The sequence below is a fragment of the Populus trichocarpa genome, chromosome 8 (genome assembly GCF_000002775.5).
Source record: "Populus trichocarpa isolate Nisqually-1 chromosome 8, P.trichocarpa_v4.1, whole genome shotgun sequence".
NCBI lineage: Eukaryota > Viridiplantae > Streptophyta > Magnoliopsida > Malpighiales > Salicaceae > Populus > Populus trichocarpa.
In genome coordinates, this window is record NC_037292.2 from 6,251,370 (window position 1) to 6,272,630 (window position 21,261).

At 35.2% G+C, this 21,261-nt stretch overlaps 3 protein-coding genes across 7 annotated transcripts; 1 reads left to right on the forward strand and 2 right to left on the reverse strand.

Annotated features, from left to right (window-relative positions):
* The first annotated feature begins 3,874 nt into the window (after positions 1–3,874).
* LOC7471083 (boron transporter 1) lies at positions 3,875–9,057 on the forward strand. Of its 3 annotated transcripts, none has more exons than XM_052455174.1 (13): positions 3,875–4,380; positions 4,691–4,940; positions 5,116–5,198; positions 5,291–5,483; positions 5,611–5,749; positions 5,984–6,149; positions 6,266–6,432; positions 6,517–6,690; positions 6,793–6,888; positions 7,108–7,245; positions 7,557–7,876; positions 7,992–8,259; positions 8,458–8,607. In XM_052455174.1, exons 2-13 carry the CDS (start codon positions 4,837–4,839, stop codon positions 8,515–8,517), a joined length of 1,908 nt encoding a protein of 635 aa, XP_052311134.1. In that variant the 5' UTR covers positions 3,875–4,380; positions 4,691–4,836; the 3' UTR covers positions 8,518–8,607. The 3 variants fall into 3 exon arrangements, with proteins under 3 accessions (XP_052311134.1, XP_024462362.2, XP_024462363.2); XM_024606594.2 differs by having other exon boundaries at positions 3,885–4,380; positions 8,532–9,057; XM_024606595.2 differs by having other exon boundaries at positions 3,885–4,380; positions 4,702–4,940; positions 8,532–9,057.
* A 1,505-nt stretch (positions 9,058–10,562) lies between these two features.
* Positions 10,563–13,203, reverse strand: LOC7471084 (uncharacterized). Of its 3 annotated transcripts, none has more exons than XM_024606599.2 (4): positions 12,902–13,197; positions 12,771–12,815; positions 11,175–11,272; positions 10,563–10,861 (listed from the first exon to the last, which is right to left on the reverse strand). In XM_024606599.2, exons 1-4 carry the CDS (start codon positions 12,953–12,955, stop codon positions 10,831–10,833), a joined length of 228 nt encoding a protein of 75 aa, XP_024462367.2. In that variant the 5' UTR covers positions 12,956–13,197; the 3' UTR covers positions 10,563–10,830. The 3 variants fall into 3 exon arrangements, with proteins under 3 accessions (XP_024462367.2, XP_024462365.2, XP_024462366.2); XM_024606597.2 differs by having other exon boundaries at positions 10,563–10,866; positions 12,902–13,073; XM_024606598.2 differs by lacking the exon at positions 12,771–12,815 and having other exon boundaries at positions 10,563–10,866; positions 12,902–13,203.
* A 2,446-nt stretch (positions 13,204–15,649) lies between these two features.
* Positions 15,650–18,503, reverse strand: LOC7498233 (polygalacturonase At1g48100). The gene is made up of 6 exons (XM_002312269.4): positions 17,888–18,503; positions 17,628–17,795; positions 17,495–17,539; positions 17,187–17,394; positions 16,994–17,075; positions 15,650–16,452 (listed from the first exon to the last, which is right to left on the reverse strand). The coding sequence occupies exons 1-6, from the start codon at positions 18,329–18,331 to the stop codon at positions 15,951–15,953; spliced, it is 1,449 nt and encodes a 482-aa protein (XP_002312305.2). The 5' UTR covers positions 18,332–18,503; the 3' UTR covers positions 15,650–15,950.
* Between the last annotated feature and the right edge of the window lie 2,758 nt (positions 18,504–21,261).

Here is a 21,261-nt window from a genome sequence, read left to right on the forward strand (position 1 = left end):
GAGGTGTTTGCTGGCAGCATCAAACAATCTGAATGGTGCCACCAGCATCGTGTTTTCACCCACGAAAAATAAAATAATTATTCTTGTCGATTTTTTTCACGAGATATCTTATAAATCTTGGAAACTCTTCATGTTTTTTTTTTTTTACCCGTAATGATCAATGCATTTTACTACCTTACACATCTCTAATTATCTATAGATAGAGCTGTTATCTATCTCCGCAAGGTTGTAGCTGTTATCGTGTAGAAGGCTTTGGCTGTTAGTGATTGGATATGCAACAATTGTCTTTCTTTTATCGTTTGGTTCTTTCTGACCAAGGGCGCCTAGTGTCAAACTCATATGGAGCATGTGGTGATTTGTTCTGAGATTCTAACTTGGGAGAAAGAAAAACCCTACAAGTCGGCAGCTCAGGGAAGTAGTGGATCAGATCATGAGAGAGAGAGAGAGAGAGATGTAATTAATTTCACAAGTGACGCTGGGAGGTTAGATACACTTGACACTCGTCAAGGCCCGCGGAGGAGCATGCGTTTTAGCCTCTCAGTTACAATGGCCACAGCTACCTACCAATAAAAGAAGGGCCTACTCTTCGGCCTATTGCTTGATTCGGACAAAATGATACAGCCTTCTTGGATGATATGAGTTTGTCTTTTTCACCAGAAAGGCTTTGTCATGATTCAAAACCTTAAAGTATTGAGTGAGGTTTAAGTTTTGTGAGAAACAAAAAAACCAAAGGATGGGACAACATGTTCACTTATAATGATTTCTGTTTTGGACAAATGCTCAATCAATACTCCTCGGCTGACCTAATGCAAGAACATTAACACGGAATTGCTGTATTTGCTTTCTTTTACCGACTTGTTCTTCGGCAGTTATATTTGGTTTTTCATGTTCTCCCCCCTTGATTGGACCATGATTGTCATTATGGCTCAAGGGCTCAAATTCTGCAGGGGAGTGCGTTCTTGTAGGCCCGAGTTTGTGGACACAACAACGTTTTAAATACTTTTCCACTGTCTGAAATCGGAATCTAATCTCTTCCTTGGTAAAGTGAATGTCAGGATGAAGGTCCCCGAGAATTTAGAGTGGAGATGAAATGAACCTAACACGTCAAATTTTTATCAAATCATGTCCATTTTCAAATCATATCACCGCTATCAATCATCATGATCCCGCAAAGGATATACATTTTATTATCTTTTACAAGTCATGTTTATGTATATGTGATGCCAGCCATACGGGAGTACAAGCACCAAAATTTCTTCTTTAAACCTCTCCACTTCGAGTAAAATATTTTTTTTATTTTTTTTGTTTAAATAAATGAAAAGTGGGAGAAAAACAAGTAGATAATATGAAAAGATTGGCGAGAGGAAAAAAAATTGTCTGAAATAAAATACTACTAAGCTACACTTGATTAACATTGGTTGAGAAATTATTTAATACTCTAGAGATAAGTTAATTTATTTTGATTAATACCAGGTACTAGATTATAATTAACTCGTGAAAAGTGAGGCGTAGCATCTTCCACTTCCACTTTGATTTGGCTTGATTAAAATAGTATTAAAAGATTTACATTCATATCCTTCGGCGTGTGAACATGTTTTTTCCCCCCTTGACTCGCTCTGGGTCAATTTTTGTATATCTAAATTAAATTTTAATCAGAATATTATATAATAATTTGGTGTGTTTAAAGAAACTTCTTGATAGCTATACTGCGAATCCGTATTATTCTTTTTGAAAAAATATTTAGGTGTTGCATAAATTTAAAAAAATTAAGAGAAATTCAATAAATTAGATTATAATTTTGACCAGTTAAATAAGTTGGTTTTATTTGAATCATATGAAAAAAAAAGAGAAACAACGATAGCAAACAAAAAAACATATATATAAGAAAACCCGATCAACGAGGACCAAAACAAATAAAAAAATGATATACTATCAATTTGAATTGAAAGATTTAATTAAAAACAATAAAACTTTTATAAAAAAGTTGAAACAAAAAAAATTATAAGAACAAGGATTAAATTGAAAACATCAATACATGATAAAAAAAAATTTGAACATGTAAATTTTTTCAACGCGTTTTTTTACATGAAAAATCATAAATGTCAATTGAAAAAATTATGCACATATCTAATTAAATAAATCACAAACCATTGTGTAAACAAATGAAAAAAAATAATTAGTGATAAATAAAACTATAAGTAGAAAAATCAAGAGATCAATGTAAATCAAGATATTTAATATCGCAACACGGGTCATTTACCTAATTATGTTTAATGAATTTGTTTGAGAAAATCAATTTGCAATAGAGATTGACACACATATAAAATTTATTGAAAAAAATAAAAGAAAAAAATATTATGCAAAGTTACACATATTAAAAATATTATAAAAAATAAATATTCAATCTATATAAAACATACAAAACACAATTATTGATAAATCACACTAACCTATGAAAAAATTAAACACTTCCAGTATAATTAAAAAATAATCATTATTCAACAAAGGTGAAAAACCTGAAAAATCATTGAGAATAGATATTAATTAAAATATAATTTAAAAATTATTTTAAAAAACACATAAAAAATCCATTAATATAAAAAAATAAAAAAACAAAAAAACAAAGCAACAAGGACAGGCGCCACGGGGCCTAATAAGCCAAGCCTAGCTCTTGTTCGTGTTAAGAAAGGCATGCACACATGCTTTTTTTTTTAGTTTAACGGGGTGGATAACGTATCGTATGCCCTAGTTGATTGGAACAAAAAAGACGACGCGTCGTATAAAAATCCTAGAATCCTACAACTAGTGTGGCAAAAAAAAACATGGTTCTTTTTTTTTCTTTACCACAAAACCCATTTTAAAGCTATTTTCGACCCAAAACACCCCTAAAAACCTTGTTAAATAAATTTGTGACTTAGAAAACGCAAAAAACAGCCTAAAACCCGAAATAAAAAATCTTTATAGGGTTAGATCTGTTTTTTATGTGATTTCAAGGTAAAAAAAACACATAATCTTAAACCTCCTTATCATATAGAACCTTTCTACACAATAATCGATCGTTTTAGTGGCCAAAATCTTACCCAACTATAATTTTCTTTCTTTAAACTGGAATCCGACGACCACCCGTTTTCCTCCACCTAAAAATAACTAAAATAAAGAAAATAAAGTTTAGTATCAAAATGTATTTTTAAAAAATTATAGGGACTATTTAACCTAATAGTTTTAAAAAATGAGAGACTAAAATAAATGTTTCAAATAAATTACAGTCCTGCCACCTATTTCAACCGCTTATGTCACTTCAGTGCTTTGTTTTTCGATTCAAATCTCATCAGAAAATATAATTTAGTTTTAATTTGGGTTCAAAATAACTTAATTGTACAAAAAAAAAAATGTTAGAAGTTGAAAGTAGATTTTTTAAAAATTAGCTATTACAATTCACTGAACTTTGAGACTATAAACATTAAAAATAGCTATAATGTTTCCCCTCCTGCTTTAGTTTTTGTTAATAATAATAATAATAATAATATTGATATAGATCTAGGATGACAACGTAATAAGCAAAACTAAGTATTATAATTATGAATTAAAACCGCTTGTCAGATGCTAGTGTGTATCCGACATGCATGCACAGAGAGTCAAAGTACAATTCATAAAAGATTATGGTACAGAGTCTTATTCGAGACATCCTATAAAACAATAATGAAAATACTATTTAAGTTTAATTTTCTAGTTAATTAAACCACACCGCAATCTGTGCTCCAATAATGATACGAATATGCACAAGGATATATTTGTTTATTAATTTGAGGATAAATTATTCTAATATGCTATCAGCTAAGCTCACAAAAATATACACACCCACACAAGGAAAAGCATAGAAAATGGACACCACCGTAGAGATCAGTGAAGCTACTTGGATGCTTCTTTGTAGCCAGCTTGTCATGGACTGGCACACTCTCTTTCACAGTCACAGAAGCAGACATATAACAATACATGCATACAGACACATGAAAAAGCACCCTTTATCGGCTCTCTCTCTCACATTGAAAGCCAAGCCAAAAGCTGCTTCTTCTTTTTTTCCCCTGCATTTTCATTTCTTTTGAGTTGGTAAATATTCCACATTGCATCTACACTTTGGATCCCTTTAGTCTACATCAATCGCACTATTTATTTATCTGTAGAAAGTCTCTCCTTTTCGTAGGCTTGTTTATTATATACAAGTTCTATGTTTGTATTTTTGCTGCGTAGCAATGCCCTTTCCACTCCCTTTTGACCCACATCACTACCAGCATCAAATCCACAGTGTTCCCTTTTCAGGTCTTTATATTCAGAGCTTTCCTTCCTGCCTTCTATGTGTCCAAGATTCAACATTGTTTCAAGGTAAATATTTAGTTCTCATAAAATGGTTGTCTTATTTTTACCTAAGTTTTTAGTAAAAGCCTATCATTTTAGATTCACGCATTTGTGGCTTGTTTGGCTACCTGGGCAACACATCTATACTCAGTTTTCATTGATGTAGTGCTGCTTTTGTTTTTTGATTCTTGGTTGTGCTTCAAGTGCACAGATTTGACTGTCTTGTGTCGTAGTGATAGATTTGTTTGATTAAGATGAGCTACCACATTCATATAACAACTTCGCAATGATCAAGTTGATTCCGCTTATTATTTTGTTTTTGGGTAAAAATCCTCAGGTTGTCTATAGGCCTACAAATCAAGCGAACATTATTTGCATCTGAAACACAACCGTAAAGGCAACTTCTTTGTCGAAAGCTTCGTGTTTCGGGCACATAGTTAAAACAAAAGGACGTGATTTACTGCCTTGGTCATAGAAGAAGTCATGGAAGAGAGCTTCGTGCCATTTCGCGGAATCAAGAATGATCTTCAAGGGAGATTGAAGTGTTACAAGCAGGACTGGACTGGTGGTTTCAAGGCGGGCTTCAGGTATCTATTGGCATGAAGGATCAACTATAATATTCAAATCATACCGTAGGATTGTGCTTTAAACATGGTCCAGTGTGAAAGTTCCTGGCTGTTTCAATTGCTAGTTTTTTCTTTTTGCTGAATTTTGTCTTAAAATAACGGTGCTAGCTCGGATTCTTACTCACATTTGTTTTAGGATTTTGGCTCCGACCACGTATATATTTTTCGCATCAGCAATTCCAGTCATTTCATTTGGAGAGCAGTTGGATAGAGATACAGGTAAACCATTATGCTCCAATTTTATAGCGAACTCTCTTCATACATCTGTCTGGTAGCGTATTTATCATGTTCTTACTTCCTTTTATTGACAGACGGGGTTCTCACAGCTGTTCAGACCTTGGCTTCAACTGCATTATGTGGAATTATTCACTCCATTATTGGGGGTCAGCCTTTGCTGATCCTTGGAGTGGCAGAGCCAACTGTAATTATGTATACATTTATGTTCAAATTTGCTAAAAACATACCTGATCTGGGATCAAAGCTCTTCCTAGCATGGAGTGGATGGTAATGTCTACACTCCTGGCTGCAGATTGAATCATTATTTTCTTCTCCTGAATCAACATTTGAGGCCTTTATTAGTTTTTAGTGTGCCTGCCTTGTGCTAGCACTTAATGGTTACTCTGATGGGCAGGGTGTGTGTATGGACTGCTATCTTGCTCTTTCTGCTGTCTATCTTAGGAGCTTGCTCGATTATTAGTAGATTTACTCGTGTAGCAGGGGAATTGTTTGGCCTTCTGATTGCCATGCTTTTCATGCAGGAAGCTGTAAAAGTAAGGAAACCAATCTTTTTTCATTCTTTGTCCTTCTATTTTATCAGCTGAGCAACATAATTGACTAAAATTTCTTTAATTCTAACGTGACTAAGAATTTAGTAAAACAATAACATAACTTGCAAAAGATAAAGTTTTTCAATTGTTGATTTATTTCGTTAGTTTCTGTTATTTATACAATGCCTCCTACCTTACAGTTTTGCTGAAGTTTTGATTTATATGTGGGTTTGTTAGGGACTTGTCAATGAGTTTGGTATACCTAGAAGAGAGAATCCAAAGTCAGTTGAGTTTCAACCTTCATGGAGATTTGCGAATGGGATGTTTGCTTTGGTACTATCATTTGGACTTCTGCTAGCTGGATTAAGGAGCAGAAAAGCTAGGTCTTGGCGCTATGGTTCTGGTAAGAACATTGAACTTCGAGTGAAACTTCCAGTCACCCAACTTCATGTCTGTATATCCAACACAAAAATATCAAAATCACCGAGTCACTGAAATTATTACCGTTACTTTTTATAGGATGGCTTCGAGGCTTTATAGCAGATTATGGTGTGCCTTTGATGGTTTTGGTCTGGACTGCTGTTTCTTATATACCATCAGGAAGTGTTCCAAAAGGAATCCCAAGGCGTCTTTTTAGCCCCAATCCATGGTCACCAGGCGCATTTGAGAACTGGACTGTCATGAAGGCATGACTAATCGATAGAATTTGCAGTTTTCCCATCTTCTAGACACAAATGTCGTATTAACATTCTATTTTGTCAACTTAACAGGATATGCTAAAGGTGCCAGTTCTTTATATAATTGGAGCTTTCATTCCAGCAACAATGATTGCAGTCCTGTATTATTTCGACCACAGTGTAGCATCTCAGCTTGCTCAACAGAGAGAATTTAATTTGAGAAAACCACCCTCTTTCCACTATGATCTACTTCTCTTGGGATTTATGGTACCTAAGAGTTCTGCTCTCCTGCACACCACCCCTTTTGATTTACTTCGCTTCTAGATGACAAAAGTATGGAATTGGTAAATATTGAAAATTTTGTGGCAGGTCATACTGTGTGGTCTTATCGGAATCCCTCCATCAAATGGTGTCATTCCACAATCTCCAATGCATACTAAGAGTTTAGCTACGCTGAAGCACCAAGTATACATCTCCACTATGCAACTAACTGTGTTATTCTGCATTTCCATTCCTCGGCCTCTGACTGATAATTCATGTTTGCCACCAGCATGAGCATCCCTAAAATTCCCAGAGATAAATAATGAAAAAATTGAAAATACTTGATCACATGGACATTCATATGCACCAATCCACTGACAAATGCTTAGTTTTTTCACACTAGTTCTTGTATGTCAAATGCAGATACTTCGTAATCGACTTGTGGCAACAGCACGCAAATGTATGGGTAAGGATGCAAGTCTAGGGCAAGTGTATGACAGCATGCAAGAAGCTTATCAACATATGCAGACCCCATTAATTTACCAAGAACCTTCTGCTCGGGTATATTCACTTGTTTATTGTTTTGTAGATACTCCATACATCAAAAAATTACTGTTGAATCTGTTGATGATCAAATTGTGTCTCCAATTGTAAGTATCATAGTTGTGAATCCGGCAGCCTAGGAATTTAAGATGGCAAATAGCAACCAAAGGTTTAGGAAGTTTTGAGAAACTGAAATCATATTGAGATAATTTATGCATAACCTTGCAGCAAAATAATCGTGGTTCTTAAATGTTTTTCTCTGAAATACGATTGATTAGTATGGACTCACTATTAAAATGCCTACACTCGTTGGCATGTTGCATGGGCAGGGATTAAAGGAGTTGAAAGAGTCAACAATTCAGATGGCAGCAAGCATGGGAAATATTGATGCCCCAGTAGATGAGACAGTATTTGACATTGAGAAGGAGATTGATGATTTATTACCAGTTGAGGTGAAAGAACAGCGGCTCAGTAATCTGCTTCAAGCTATAATGGTAGGAGGATGTGTTGCGGCCATGCCTTTCATTAAGAAGATCCCAACCTCAGTACTATGGGGTTATTTTGCATTTATGGCCATTGAGAGCTTACCGGGCAATCAGTTCTGGGAGCGCATCTTACTGCTGTTCACTGCTCCAAGCCGGAGATACAAGTAGCCACCTGGCACCACTTTCTTCTCCCTTCTTTTTATCTCATCCATCACTCTGATTTTCTTGGCAAATAACCAAACTCTATTCTTTTGCCTCCTCGTTTTTTTACCTTTTCAGATTGCTGGAGGAGTACCATACCAGTTTTGTGGAAAGCGTACCTTTCAAAACAATTGCGATATTCACAATTTTTCAGACTGCTTATTTGCTCGTCTGTTTTGGCATTACGTGGATTCCAATTGCTGGAGTTCTTTTCCCTTTAATGATCATGCTTTTGGTTCCTGTGAGACAATACATTTTGCCCAAGTTTTTCAAAGCAGTGCACCTTCAGGATTTGGATGCAGCAGAATATGAAGAAATTCCCGCTTTATCATTCAGTCTAGCAACTGTAAGCTTTTTATTCTCTCTCCTTACAAGCAGTTTAAGTCGGTAGCTTTTATCGCCTTCATATCCGATTCATGTTAATATTTGACAAAACAAAGAAAGCAATTATAGTGTTATTACATGAGTAAATGTCGTTTGTGGATCATGTGCATTCAACTATACAGTCCTGTTGTATTTTTAATGTAACTGAAGTTTTTGACAGGCACAACGAGAGGTCAATCAGTTACGCATGGCAACTTATGTTTCTTGCATGTTTGGTTGATTGTTTGATATCAGGAGGCAGAGATGAGCAGGGCAGCTTCATTTGCAGATGATGGAGAAATTTTAGATGGGATCATCACTCGAAGCAGAGGGGAGATAAAACGCATGTGCAGCCCCAGAGTACCAAGTTCTGATGCGACAGCATCAAAGGAATTCAGGAGCATTCAGAGCCCACGGTTTTCCGATAAGGTGTATAGCCCTCGAGTTAGTGAAGTGCGAGGGGATTATAGTCCTCGATTAGGTGGAACTGGAAGAGGACCATTTAGTCCGAGAATCGGAGAATCAAGATTATCAAATTTAGGAAAAAGTGGTTAGAATTAAAAAAAATTAAAAATACAGGCGGGGATTTTGAGGGGGGGATCAGAATTCCATCAATTAAGAAGTCAATTGATGGAACTCAAAATTGTTCTGTTCAAATGAAGTGTTATTCTCTTGACCTCAAAAGGTAATAATCAGCAGCGATCATGTCCACATTTATCCATTAGGATGTCTGCAAGCAATTTGAAATGCAATCGTGCAGAAGCAACGAGCATTATCCTCAGGATCTTATTCTCTGGATACAAGAACGAATCTACCTAACTTCAGACTTTTCTCAGCTTGGGATGGATAGTACTATCCATTTGCTTTGCAGAAATAGACGCTTTACTAAACAAATCAAATTTAGCAGGCTACTACATCTTAGCTTGGAATGAATGTTTAAAGAGATTAACATTAGTCTGAACCATCCACGGGCCTGTAAGAGTGCGGCTTGCTTTGCCTTTTCAGCTTCTAGTCCCACACGATCCAAGGCTAAAGCTCAACATAACCCACCCCTCAATTCTGAGTTCTCGTGCCTTCCCTGCACGTTATCAAGGCATGTCGTTACTACTTAATGAAGTAACTAGGGGTGCATTAGTTCCGTGGAAAATGTTTTCCTGGCTATGGATTTTTTTTCTCGAAATAAATAATTTTTTACTGTTTAGATATATCAAGAAAAATATTTTCCTATAATATATATTATTTCTCATTTATGATTTTTAAATAATGGTAATAAATAAGAAAAATTGCAATGTTTATGATAAAGTTGATGGTGATGGCAGTTGTGAGATTATAAATGTTTATGATAAAGTTGATGGTGATGGTAGTTGTGAGATTATAACTGTTATATTTGTGATACTAATAGTATTAATAGTAATGATTGTAGTCACAAAATGATGGTTGTTATGGTAATGATAATAAGAACAATAATGATGGAATGGTGGTTACTTTTTGTTGTCGTTTTAAGGATAGTGGTATTTAAGAATTATGACAAGATGGTAATAAAATAATAATTATATTGATAATAAAATGGTGATAAAGCGTTATGGTGGAATGACATAAAATAATGGTTATATAGTGATTATATTTATAATATGAGTGGTTGTATTGGTGGATGGCAGTAGCTGATAGAAGGCGTGGTGTTGATGAATATTATGAAATAGTAGTGCAAAAAAAAAATACCCCCCTCTATATATATTATTTTATTTTATTTTATTTTTGTATCCTATTAAAAATATAATTCAACTATTGTACTATCATAAGCTTATAAATATCTTAGGGGCTTTGATAAGGATGGATGGATTATTTGCTGGTCTTTTTCCTAGCTTTACTTTTTTATTAAAAAAGATAATCAATTAACTCTTAAATTAAAAGCTTACGACATTTTAATTGATCTAAGTGAAAACAGTAGAAACAAATATGTTGTAAGAGATTTTGATTTAAAGTTTCCGGTTTAAAAAGCTTCTCTTATCCTCACAACTTGATCGATGTTTATATATGTGTGTATATATATATATATATAAGAGAGTCATCTTACCTTTTCACTTTCACACATAGCATGCTGTGATTGGCTAATAGCTGTTTCCTTACTCGTGTGGCTATACCCATTTGTAAATATTGGATCTTTTCACTGTAGATTTCCATTTGAACTGCGAGTCTTTTACCATTTATTGTTTGTTTATGGGCAGCATCATCTTTAAAATTGCAAAGGTTGTTAAAAGGAAAGGAAAAATAAAAGGGAGAAAGAAAGAAAGTAAAGAAAGATATACTTATTAAGAAAACCGCATGCATAGCCAGCATGGAATCTTCCCATTTATGCAAATTCCATTAAGCATATGGTCCTCTAACACTCGGAAGATCGATGACGAGTAAGAAAAAAACCCCTTTTGTTATCTGATTGACAGCCTAAAACTTCATTTGACTCACCAACTGTATCCTGGGGCCCGTTCCTCTACTTAAGATTCTGAAGAAACATTAAATACTCTTGATCGTTCTACGACCAGACAGCCTCTCAGCTTCATACAGTATGTGATTTATAAGTCCCCTCGCTGCACTGCAATCACGGAGAAGACGTCAAACTCGTTCCCATAAAAAATAGAACAACAAACTACAAGTCAATGTGCATACTACAATCCAGCTTGGTATTCGACCAAACAAATTAAACAAGGAGCTGTTTTGCACTCTAAATATAAAACAATGCAATTGGCATCTTGGTTGCCTAATCAAGTAATTTGCTTCTAGATGCTCGACACATAGCAAGCGAAACCGTTCCTAAAACATCAACATATTACATGAAATGAAACAAACACAAGAAGAAGCTAAAAATTAACATTGTGGAAAACAAAGCGAATTTCAACTTACTCATCCTTCAACTTTTGAATTTTCTCTGGATCAGTCTCATGTTTGTTTCTTTTAAACTGCTGCCTTACCATATTGACAAGAAGCTCCGTGTTATGTTGCTGCCACGATAATTAAAACACAAATATCAACACACATCGACTAAAAATTAGTAATAGAAGCTAATTGAAACAAGAAAATTACTGATGTTGCCCCCTTTTTTTTTTCTTTTCATTCTTTTTTTAAGAACCCAGGATTAGATTCTTTAAATTCCATTCAGATAAGTTACTGCAAGGACAGAAAATTACAAAAAACCACACGGGTGGAGTTGCACACCAGATTACCAGCAAAGAAGAAAAAGACTAGATCTTAAAGCCTTAACATGCCACCTCTTATAGCTTGAACATGTCACCCAAGGAGGATGGAGTGTCAAACCAACCACCAGTAGCATTCTAGGTGATGCTGATGAGTGCCAACATGGCTCATCTAACATAACCATACAACATACCAAAGTAAGAGTTGGCTCCCAAAATCAGTAACCCAATTCCACATCAGAGTACCACCATTCAGGGCATCTTGAATGACCAAAAAACAAATTTTTGGTTGACCTTTCATCAACAAACCTTGTAGTAGAGTATGCTCCAAACCCAACTGTTATCCAAAACACAAATTATAGCCTAACAACAAAACCAGATGATCTCTGAACCCCTTGCCTTGCTAACAAATCAGCCATGCTACTCCCTTGTAACAAAGTACGGAAAAAAACTACTTGATCACACGGCTTCCTAAAAGACTGAATTAACAAAACCGACATGGTATTTCCAAGGCTTATCCTCTGCTTTATTCAACCAACCACCAATGCTGAATCTGTTTCAACAACCAGTCTGTCACCAATCATCATATCTCTATTAACTGAGATCACAAGTGCTTTAAGTGCAGCTAGCAGTGGAACAAAATTAGAATTTATAAAACCAGCAAATATTGAGAACGAGAAACTATATTTCAAAACCCCACCAACACCAGCAAGCCCAAGCTTGCCAAGCAACAAGCCATCCGTATTCAACTTCATCAATCCAGGAGAATTGCACACGTAATTTCCAATCTAATAATACCATCCGCAAATCAAACCAAGTCAGAAGAGCTATATGGAAAGCCATCCATGGTTACTTTAATTAATCAAGACACGTAACACCTTTTAGAAAACTAACTCATCTGAGCAAGCCAAATCGACCACAGTGTAACATAGAACAACATATTTTCTCAGGAATTCTCTACAACTAGAAACACCCAGCCAATAGAGCATCCATAGACGGTGGACAACTCCATTGCATGCCTCATCAGAAACACAAACTGCTCCAAATCAGCCAATGATTTCGAAAATTAAAAATAATAAAACAGTCTCCACTTCACAGTTACTCTGACTTGCATGCATGGACAATACCTCCACTCTCAAGCTTAGAAGATGTCTAGTGCTAGCTCTAGAGGCCGCACAAAAATTAGCACCTAAGCAGGAGTTACTCCGGCACAGTCTGACTTATCTAGCAGCTATGTTGAGTGTTGCTAATCTAATTAATGAGCTCAATTAATCAAAACATAAATAAGTAGAGAGAGATTATTTACTTGATGACCAATATATTTAGCTCGTCGAAGACATTCACGGTAAAGCTGCATTTAAAACCATGAAAATCAGGGATCTGAATAATTACTACTAGTGTAGATTTAATTGAGGCAGAAATAAAATGATACTTAACTCTAATTACGTTGTTGGCTAGTTCAGGAGGCAGCGCAGTTTGCAATGACGGCATCGTTTCTTGAGAGAGAGAGAGAGAGAGAGAGAGAGACGACTGACGCGTGAGCGAGCGAGCGTTTCAATTTGCTGTCGCGGCAAATGAAAACGAAACTGCTTGCCGGTGCGTTTCTGGTGCATGTTGTTGCAATTGTTGGGTTGTGTAAACTGGAAAATATAGGCCTACTTAGCCCATTTGTTGGTGGGCTTAGACTATTAGCTGGATTGTTTAGAGAGAAGCGTGCGTGTGTCTTTCGTCTCTTTCTCTGCTTCCCCTTCAGTGGCAACCCAACGGTGAAGGGGCAATAGGGCTAAGGGCGTGGTTAAAATAAAGTTGTTTCTTTATGGTATATTCACTAGTTAGATGACCCGCGTGATGCCGCGGGTCAATTTTTTTGCATAAAAAATATATAAAAAAAGTTATGATTTAAAAGTATTAGGTTTTTCTGCAAAACTATAGCCAAGAGTCTTGGGTTTGGCTGCAATGTCTGACCCAAGAGTAATATTTATAATATTAATAATAACATTAAACTTGCATGACCCAAGTTTAAGTGGGTTTGGCTGCAATACCAGACCCAATAACCTTGGATGTGGGTCTGACTGTAAGGTCGTATCATAAAAGTGTGATAATTAAATAGATTAAGTAAAAAGAAAAAAACATAGAAAAAAAAACCAACATGAAGAAAATAAATAATGAAGAAAAAGAAAAAAAATCTGAATTAACTGGGTTAACTCTTCAAACCAGGTTAACCCGTCAAACATTGGATTGGTGTCGTGAAAGTTTGATAACTAAATAGAAAAAAAAAATTGACGGGTTACCCCAGAATTAACTGGGCTAACCCTTCAAACCCGGGATCCGTGTCATAAAATTCTGATAATTAAATAGAAAAAATTTAATATTAAGAAAGTAAATTAAAAAAAATAATTAAAAAAGAAAAAAAAAAGAAAAAAGCCAGAAAAAAACTAAAAGCATCAGCTTTTTCAATAAAATGCTTAAAAAGAAAAAGAAAAGGGAAAAAAACAAAGGCATACCCACGGGTTATTTTTTTTTCTTGCATAAAAAATATAAAAAAGGCTAAGATCTAAGAGTGTTAGGTCTTTCTGCAAAGATATATGACTGCAAGATCGTGTCATAAAAGTATGATAATTAAATAGATTAATTAAAAAGAAAAAAACAAAGAAAAAAAACCAACATGAAGAAAAAAATTAATGAAGAAAAAGAAAAAAAATCTGAATTAACTGGGTTAACCCATCAAACTTGGGATTCATGTCATGAAAGTTTGATAACTAAATAAAAAAAAAAGTTGATGGGTTAACCAAGAATTAACTCAGTTAACCCGTGAAACCAGGTTAACTAGTCAAACTCGGGATATGTGTCATGAAAGTCTGATAATTAAATAGAAAGAAATTTAACATTAACAAACTAAATTAAACAAAAAAAATTAATTAAAAAGAAAAAAAAAACTTCGGGTTACCTTGTCGAATCAGGTTAACCCGTTAAACCCGGGATCCATGTCATAAAAGTCTGATAACTAAATAAAAAAATTTAACATTAATAAAAGAAAAAAACAAATAAAAATAGACGGGTTAACCCAGAATTAATTGGGTTAACCCGTAAAACAAGGTTAACCCGTCAGACCTGGGATATGTGTCATGAAAGTCTAATAACTAAATAGAAAGAAATTTAACATTAACAAACTAAAGTAAACGAAAAAAATTAATTAAAAAAAAACAAAAAAAAAACTCCTGGTTAACTCGTCAAACCAGATTAACCTGTTAAACCTGGGATCCTTGTCATGAAAGTCTGATAACTAAATAAAAAAATTTAACATTAACAAAATAAAAAAACAAAAAAAAAATGGACGGGTTAATCCATAATTAACTGGGTTAACCCGTGAAACCTGAGATATGTGTCATGAAAGTCTGATAACTAAATAGAAAGAAATTTAACATTAACAAACTAAAATAAATGAAAAAAATTAATTAAAAAGAAAAAAAATCAGGTTAACTCGTGAAACCAAGTTAACTTGTTAAACCCGAGATTAATGTCATAAAAGTCTGATAACTAAATTAAAAAATTATTAACATTAACAAACTAAATTAAACAAAACAAAATTTATTAAAAGAAAAAAAAAACAAAGAAAGAAAAAAAAAAGCTAAAGGCATCAAAAAAGAAAAAATTAAAAAAAATGAAAAAAAAATAGCTTAAACTAAATTAAACAAAACAAAATTTATTAAAAGAGAAAAAACAAAGAAAGAAAAAAAAAGCTAAAGGCATCAAAAGAGAAAAAATAAAGAAAAATAACTTAAAAAAAACAGTTTAAAAAAAAAAAATAGTTCAACCTTTCACGATAAATTGCTATAGTGAAAGCTTAACAGTTTTATTATATTTCTAACGTAGATATCTATTTGCCTCTTCTTTTTTCGTTGATGAGTAATTTGATTGATTTCCTTGATTTGATATTGGAGATAAACATGCTGGTGGTAGTTTTATAGTTTGAACTTTAAATGTGATAGTTTGACTGTAAAGAAAAGCTATAAAAATCAAGAAGTCCACAAACCCAAATCCATTAAACTTAATAACTCACGACGATTAGATATTTTGAGTTCATTTCAAAGTAAAAAAAACTGTTGATTTTTTTTTTTGGGGTCGGTATATCTTCGTGGTATGTTAATACCTAAATCTTCTTTCTCAAAAAAATAAAAATAAAAATAAAAATAAAAACTCAATCTTTTATAATAATAATGATGGTAAAATCCACTCTAATCTATTGCACCACTAAAGAAAAAAAAACAGCAATCAATTACACAGTCGAAGGTAAGAAAAAACAGCCCGTATTCTACTACATCATCGCACAATAAGGGGGAAATACCCTAACAGGGATGGAGACTCCGTAATAATCAAGACCCAGAACAAGATACCAGTGGATCTTGGGTTCTGTAGTTTACAGCATCCTATATGGTACAATAGTATTGGCAATAACCAAAACTACTAGTATGATTGCAATTATATCTCAGCAACCAACAGAGGAGACCTCCCCTTGACTCTCAGGCTGTCCTTCTCTTAAGCAATTTATAGGAGGAATAGTCACTGTTTCTTGAGTTCCATAGGCATTCCAACAAAAGGGATCATCCATCAACTCACCTTCTTCAGGGAGAAGCTCAACCTCTGATAGAATTATATCGGTGCAGGCTACTGTGTCACTACAAGCAAAGTGTATTGGTGGGGTTCTAACATCATATGTGCCCTTAATGTTCCTGTATGTAACGCCTGTGACATAGACAGCTGAGGTCTCATTTAGACAAGCCTTCGATAGGCAGTAGTATTGGTCTATGTTCATGCAGTTCCTAACATTCTCCATTTGGATGTTTTCAAAGTTTATGTCGGATACGCAACCCGTGCCGCCTTGCCATGTCTTGATCCTCAGTCCATTGTCTGATTCTTTTATTACTGAATTTCGGACGGTTATGTTCCTTACACATGCCTGGGAATGGTGTACTCCCAGGCTTCCAATGCTGAAGAAAACAGAGGGAAAATGCAGAGTTTTAGAATCTTGAACCAGAGTTAACTTGGTGTCAATCCCATATAAGTAAATTCAACAAGAATATGAAAAGCATGTGGAACTTCATATTTGTATTTCTATAAGAATAAGAAAAAGAAAAGGAAAAGGAAAACACATTCAATCAACAGGCCATGCATCAATAGATAGTTTTCTCTATAAATTTTTAGCAAAAATGCAAAATGGCATTTTGCTATGTGATGATCACGTCAAGGTGGAAATCAAGTTCTTGGCTAGTTTTTTTTCTTTCTTTCTTTCTAAATCAACTTTTTGAATTACTTATTTTGTGATAAATGATAAATACTTTTGTGCGTCGACAAATGGTATTTATCAAACACTGAAAAACTGTCATATGGCCATCATGTTGTAGGGCCAAGCATGGCCTCAACTGTAATGAAAAGAGACCAAAAAATAGCTTCACACAGTGTACTGGTGGTTGGTAGTTAATACAACCATGATACCTATTTAATTGAAACAGAGAGAAGATTGTACGGTACCTAATCCCGTGACTGGGACCACAGGTGAGACCATCTATATCAACATTCGAGCATCCTGTCCCGATCGATATGCAATCGTCACCTGTTTAAGTTGAGGAATCCATTATTAGAAACGGCTTGATAGCAGATAATTAATCTGAAAAGAGAGATTATAAATAAGAATGCGTTGTTGTTTTTTTTTAGTTTGTCGTACCGTTGCTAATGGAAGAGTCGTATATGCCAACAGCCTTAGTGTTCTCTATGTGAATCCCATCAGTATTGGGGCTAAGTTTAGGGGAAGATATGGACAGTTTTTCTATCAAAACTCCTTCACAGCCATCAAATTTCATATGGAATTGGGGACTGTTCTGGATTCTTAAGCCACTGACTGCCAAATTGGAGCTCATGAAAAAGCGAATTAACTGAAACAATTAACAAATTTGTAGCGGTTAAAGTATGGCGAAAGTATGTAGTGATTGATTCAATTTTTATCTAAATTACGTGGAGAAAATTTTCACTTACAGCAGGGCTATCACACGGTCCTTTTGATGTCGATCCATTTGGGCTCTGGAATCATATCATATTGCGACAGAAAATGTTAATTTGGTTCGATTACAGAATTAATGAGATGCTGACTTCATTCAAGAAATATTACCCTGTGAGGTTTGCAGGGTAGATCCCACCACTTCTCTCCATTTCCTTCAATGGTTCCTTTTCCAGTGAGAGTCATACCGTCAAGTCGATAAAACACAAGCCATTGCTTTGTGCTATCTTTTTCTGGCCAGCAATCCGGTCCATCTGGCGGCATCAGGTACCCATCCACCTATTCACATTACAATTTTCTGTAAGCCACAGTAGACTAGACATGGCAAGGTTATACAAAAACAATCAGAAACATGGATATAAATGTTTTACCTGAAACACTAGTCCTGGCTTGCATGGACCTGTGAAAATAGTTGAGGTGATCATGAAAGAATGACCTGAAGGAGCCAGAATAACACCAGATTCCACTCCACAAGCTTCTTTCCAAGCCTGCCTGAATGCATCGGTGTCGTCAGTGGAGCCATCACCAACTGCCCCATAATCCATTACATTGAAAATGCAGCCTGAACTGGTATTTCCAGGATCTTTCGGATAAGGGTCTGAAGGGATTGAAGGAGGATTAGAAGGGGATGAAGGGGCAATGGGGTTTTGAGGATCCGGGGTATCATCAGGGGGTGGAGAAACGGGGGACCCTATATTGTTGGAGCTCTTGTTCTTTGGCTTATGGTAATGGTACCTTCCTTCTACATTGCTTGAATTGTAAAGCAGAAGGGACACCCCAATGCAAATGGCGAAAAAACCACGAATGATCTCCATGAAAATGAAACGAAGGGTGGTAGTGTAGGCAGTGTGTTCTGTGAGAAATAAAAAGAAATCAAGAATTTTGTCAATGTAAAACAATGACAAGTACAGCTTCTCAAAGTTAATAAGTGAGAAACAGCACAAGAGAGAATTTTTAACAGCTGCTAGGGGCCTCAAGTGAAGTGGAAAGGGGGATTGATTTATACTCCTGTAAAAGGACATCCAAAAAATGGTTCTGATGTATGTGGTCGGCACGTGTCATGTTCCTGTTGATTGAAATATTATTGTTTCTTTAATAACAGTTGGGAATTAAATTTGGAGGATTGGCCTTGTGTGGCAAATTTTGCAGAACGCGCTTGAAAGTTCAGTGGAAACCAATGTGTTCATCTAACCTTTCATTTCTGTTTGTCATGTTTTCTCACATTTTGTTTAGTTCTATTAAAACTTAAGAGGGGAGAGAGTAAAATACTACTAGATCGCTTGGCTAGGACACAATTCGCCGTGCTCTCAACGATACGATTAGTTTCAAGTGCACTTGACGAGAAATTAATTCTATCGTCTCGAGTAGTATAATTTCCCCTTCATTTGATATACAATACATGGTCGGTTTTCCTCTGTTGTTCTTTCCCCTTTCCAATAGAAAATCTTTTTAGTTGCCTAATCAGGGAAAGGTAGGGCTGGGAAGGATTTGCATCTTCGACAGAGCTAGCTTGCGAACTGCTTTGAGGCCCATATTTTCTAGAGCAAAGTGCCAAAAACAGTTGTATTAGGCTTGTGTTGCGTGCAGGGCTTCTAAAACAACGAACAAGCATTCATACACAAATCCCTTTTTCTTCTTTTGGGAAAAATAAACAAGTTATGGAAGCAAGTCCTGTCCTCTACATGCATAGCCTATGGATCACACAGGAAACGTTTTATACTATCAGTGTGCATCCAGACTTTAAGTTGATTAGTTGTCATGATCACTGAAATCGGAAGAGAGTTCCTCGTATAGCTATTTGCAGTTAATGAGGAATTAGAATTAAGCGGACTGTTCCAATTGAATAACTACATATATAGTCATTGTGCCTACGATTGAAGCCAGAAGATAAGATCTATGAGATGCGTATGAAAGGAATGCTAACAAAAGCAACCTAGCCTGATGCGTGGTGCTAACTAGAAATTGGCTCTACATAAAACAAAAGGGTGATTTTGACCATTCAATGTATGGCTTTAGCTTGTGTATTACTGTACGCATACAAAACCCTGAAGTGAGGGCAACAAGTTAAACAGAGTCTTGATTGATTGTGTTTTGTAACTAGCAAGTTAACTACATCTGCCAAACCCTTATTATGACAGTTATTTTAGCCGTATCTTGAACACGGACAATCAACCTTCTTACGCATCGCAACGCTATTCTATTTTAGTTTTATGATAAACTACTTGTTATGTTTTTCTATAATTATATGACATCATTAAAGGACTTGTGTTCATCCCTTTCATGTTAAACTACGAGGCAATTTGTTTTTGTGTTTGTAACTGAGTTTGAAAGTGTTTTAAAAATATATTTAGCTTTAAAAAATATCAAATTAATGGATTTTTAGTACTCTCTCATGGTTTTAATCTCAAGAATTTTTTTAAAAAATATTTTAATATATTTTCAAATAAAAATAAAATTTTAAAAGCATTTAATTTTCTCTCACAGAATTTAATTCCCACTTAAATTAGGGCAAATAAAGATATCACATTCATGAAGAAAATATATTACATCACAATACATGCATGATTTCATGTGATTCCATTTATTGTTGATCACCTGATCACTGCTCTTCCATTAGGTCAAAGAGAGAAACAGAAAAGGAGAAATTTCTTATGACACCAAAACATATTGTGGTAGCAATCTGGTAACATATGAATGTTGTGGCTTGAAGTGAAGCGAATCAGTACCGACACTCGTGACTCTTTATTGTTTTCTAGCTCTTCGTGGCCAGTAGAAGTAAGAAACATGTAGCAGGTCCACGACAACAGAATTAAACCATTCACGGGTGCATCCAAAACCTGTGGTTCAGAACAAAAAAAAATTATGGTTGCAGTCTCTCTCGCGAGTGGACAAATCGACTTTTAAAACTCGCGTGACCCATTTTTTAAACACACCTTGAGAGGTAATAATAGATTCACCACGACTTATGTTCATCGCTCACGTCACCTCGATGGAGTTTACTCCACGTTGGCAGCTGGTAAGCGTGCGATTCCAAGTACTCTTGCTGCTCCAAATGTTAATCAAGTAGCAAGTTGATGACGTGCTCAATGAATGTGAATTGGAAGGTGGGTTTACGGCTTTTACAGAGGTTAATATTTGTCGGTGAAAATGGGAATTTATGGATTCAAGAACCTCCGTGTTTGTCTTAATCTATCACGTGCGTGCTCTCACGGGATTAGATTAGAGGCTAAAAAGTCGAGATTCTGTGATTTAGAATTTGGGTGCCCTTTTTGTACATGATCCCTCGAGCATTGATGCTCGAGTTTGTGGTTTAAAGTTATGACACGTAGCATGTCCTTTCTCTTTTTCATTTAATAAAAAGAAAACTGTCCTTTCTCTATTTCACACCCCACGCTCGCTAAATTATTTGGCTTGGTGGGTTCAAGCAGGAGCCTGTTTATGTGGGACTTCTCTTCAGCGATCATCATTCCATTTCATCAGTTTTTGCGGAAAAAGTCAAATGATTCGTTCACGGTTCGGTTTTATATGTACTTAGAATTGAAAATAAATAGGCGCAAATAATTTTATTTTTTTTATTTATGTGTAGTGTTCTGATTAGTTTGCGTGTATTTCGATTAATTTTTACAGGTCTTGAAATTAACGATCAAGAAATCCTCTAGTAATCATTAACATTAATAACAATAAAGCTCGAATCCGATATCACATAAAAAACAAATATTTTAATCTCAAACATTTAATTGATGGT

Bases quoted from the DNA above. Each gene is read 5' to 3' on its own strand.
- LOC7471083 (XM_024606594.2), top strand. From the start codon at position 4,837: ATGGAAGAGAGCTTCGTGCCATTTCGCGGAATCAAGAATGATCTTCAA. The intron at 5,199-5,290 runs GTAAACCATTAT...TTTTATTGACAG, and splicing joins GCAGTTGGATAGAGATACAG to ACGGGGTTCTCACAGCTGTT. The intron at 6,150-6,265 runs GTAAGAACATTG...TACTTTTTATAG, and splicing joins GTCTTGGCGCTATGGTTCTG to GATGGCTTCGAGGCTTTATA.
- LOC7471084 (XM_024606597.2), bottom strand. From the start codon at position 12,955: ATGCCGTCATTGCAAACTGCGCTGCCTCCTGAACTAGCCAACAACGTA. The intron at 11,273-12,770 runs GTAAATAATCTC...TTATCGTGGCAG, and splicing joins CTAAATATATTGGTCATCAA to CAACATAACACGGAGCTTCT. The intron at 10,867-11,174 runs GTAAGTTGAAAT...CCGTGATTGCAG, and splicing joins ATTCAAAAGTTGAAGGATGA to TGCAGCGAGGGGACTTATAA.
- LOC7498233 (XM_002312269.4), bottom strand. From the start codon at position 18,331: ATGGAGATCATTCGTGGTTTTTTCGCCATTTGCATTGGGGTGTCCCTT. The intron at 17,395-17,494 runs GTAAGTGAAAAT...TAATTGTTTCAG, and splicing joins GACCGTGTGATAGCCCTGCT to TTAATTCGCTTTTTCATGAG. The intron at 16,453-16,993 runs GTACCGTACAAT...TGTTTTCTTCAG, and splicing joins GGTCCCAGTCACGGGATTAG to CATTGGAAGCCTGGGAGTAC.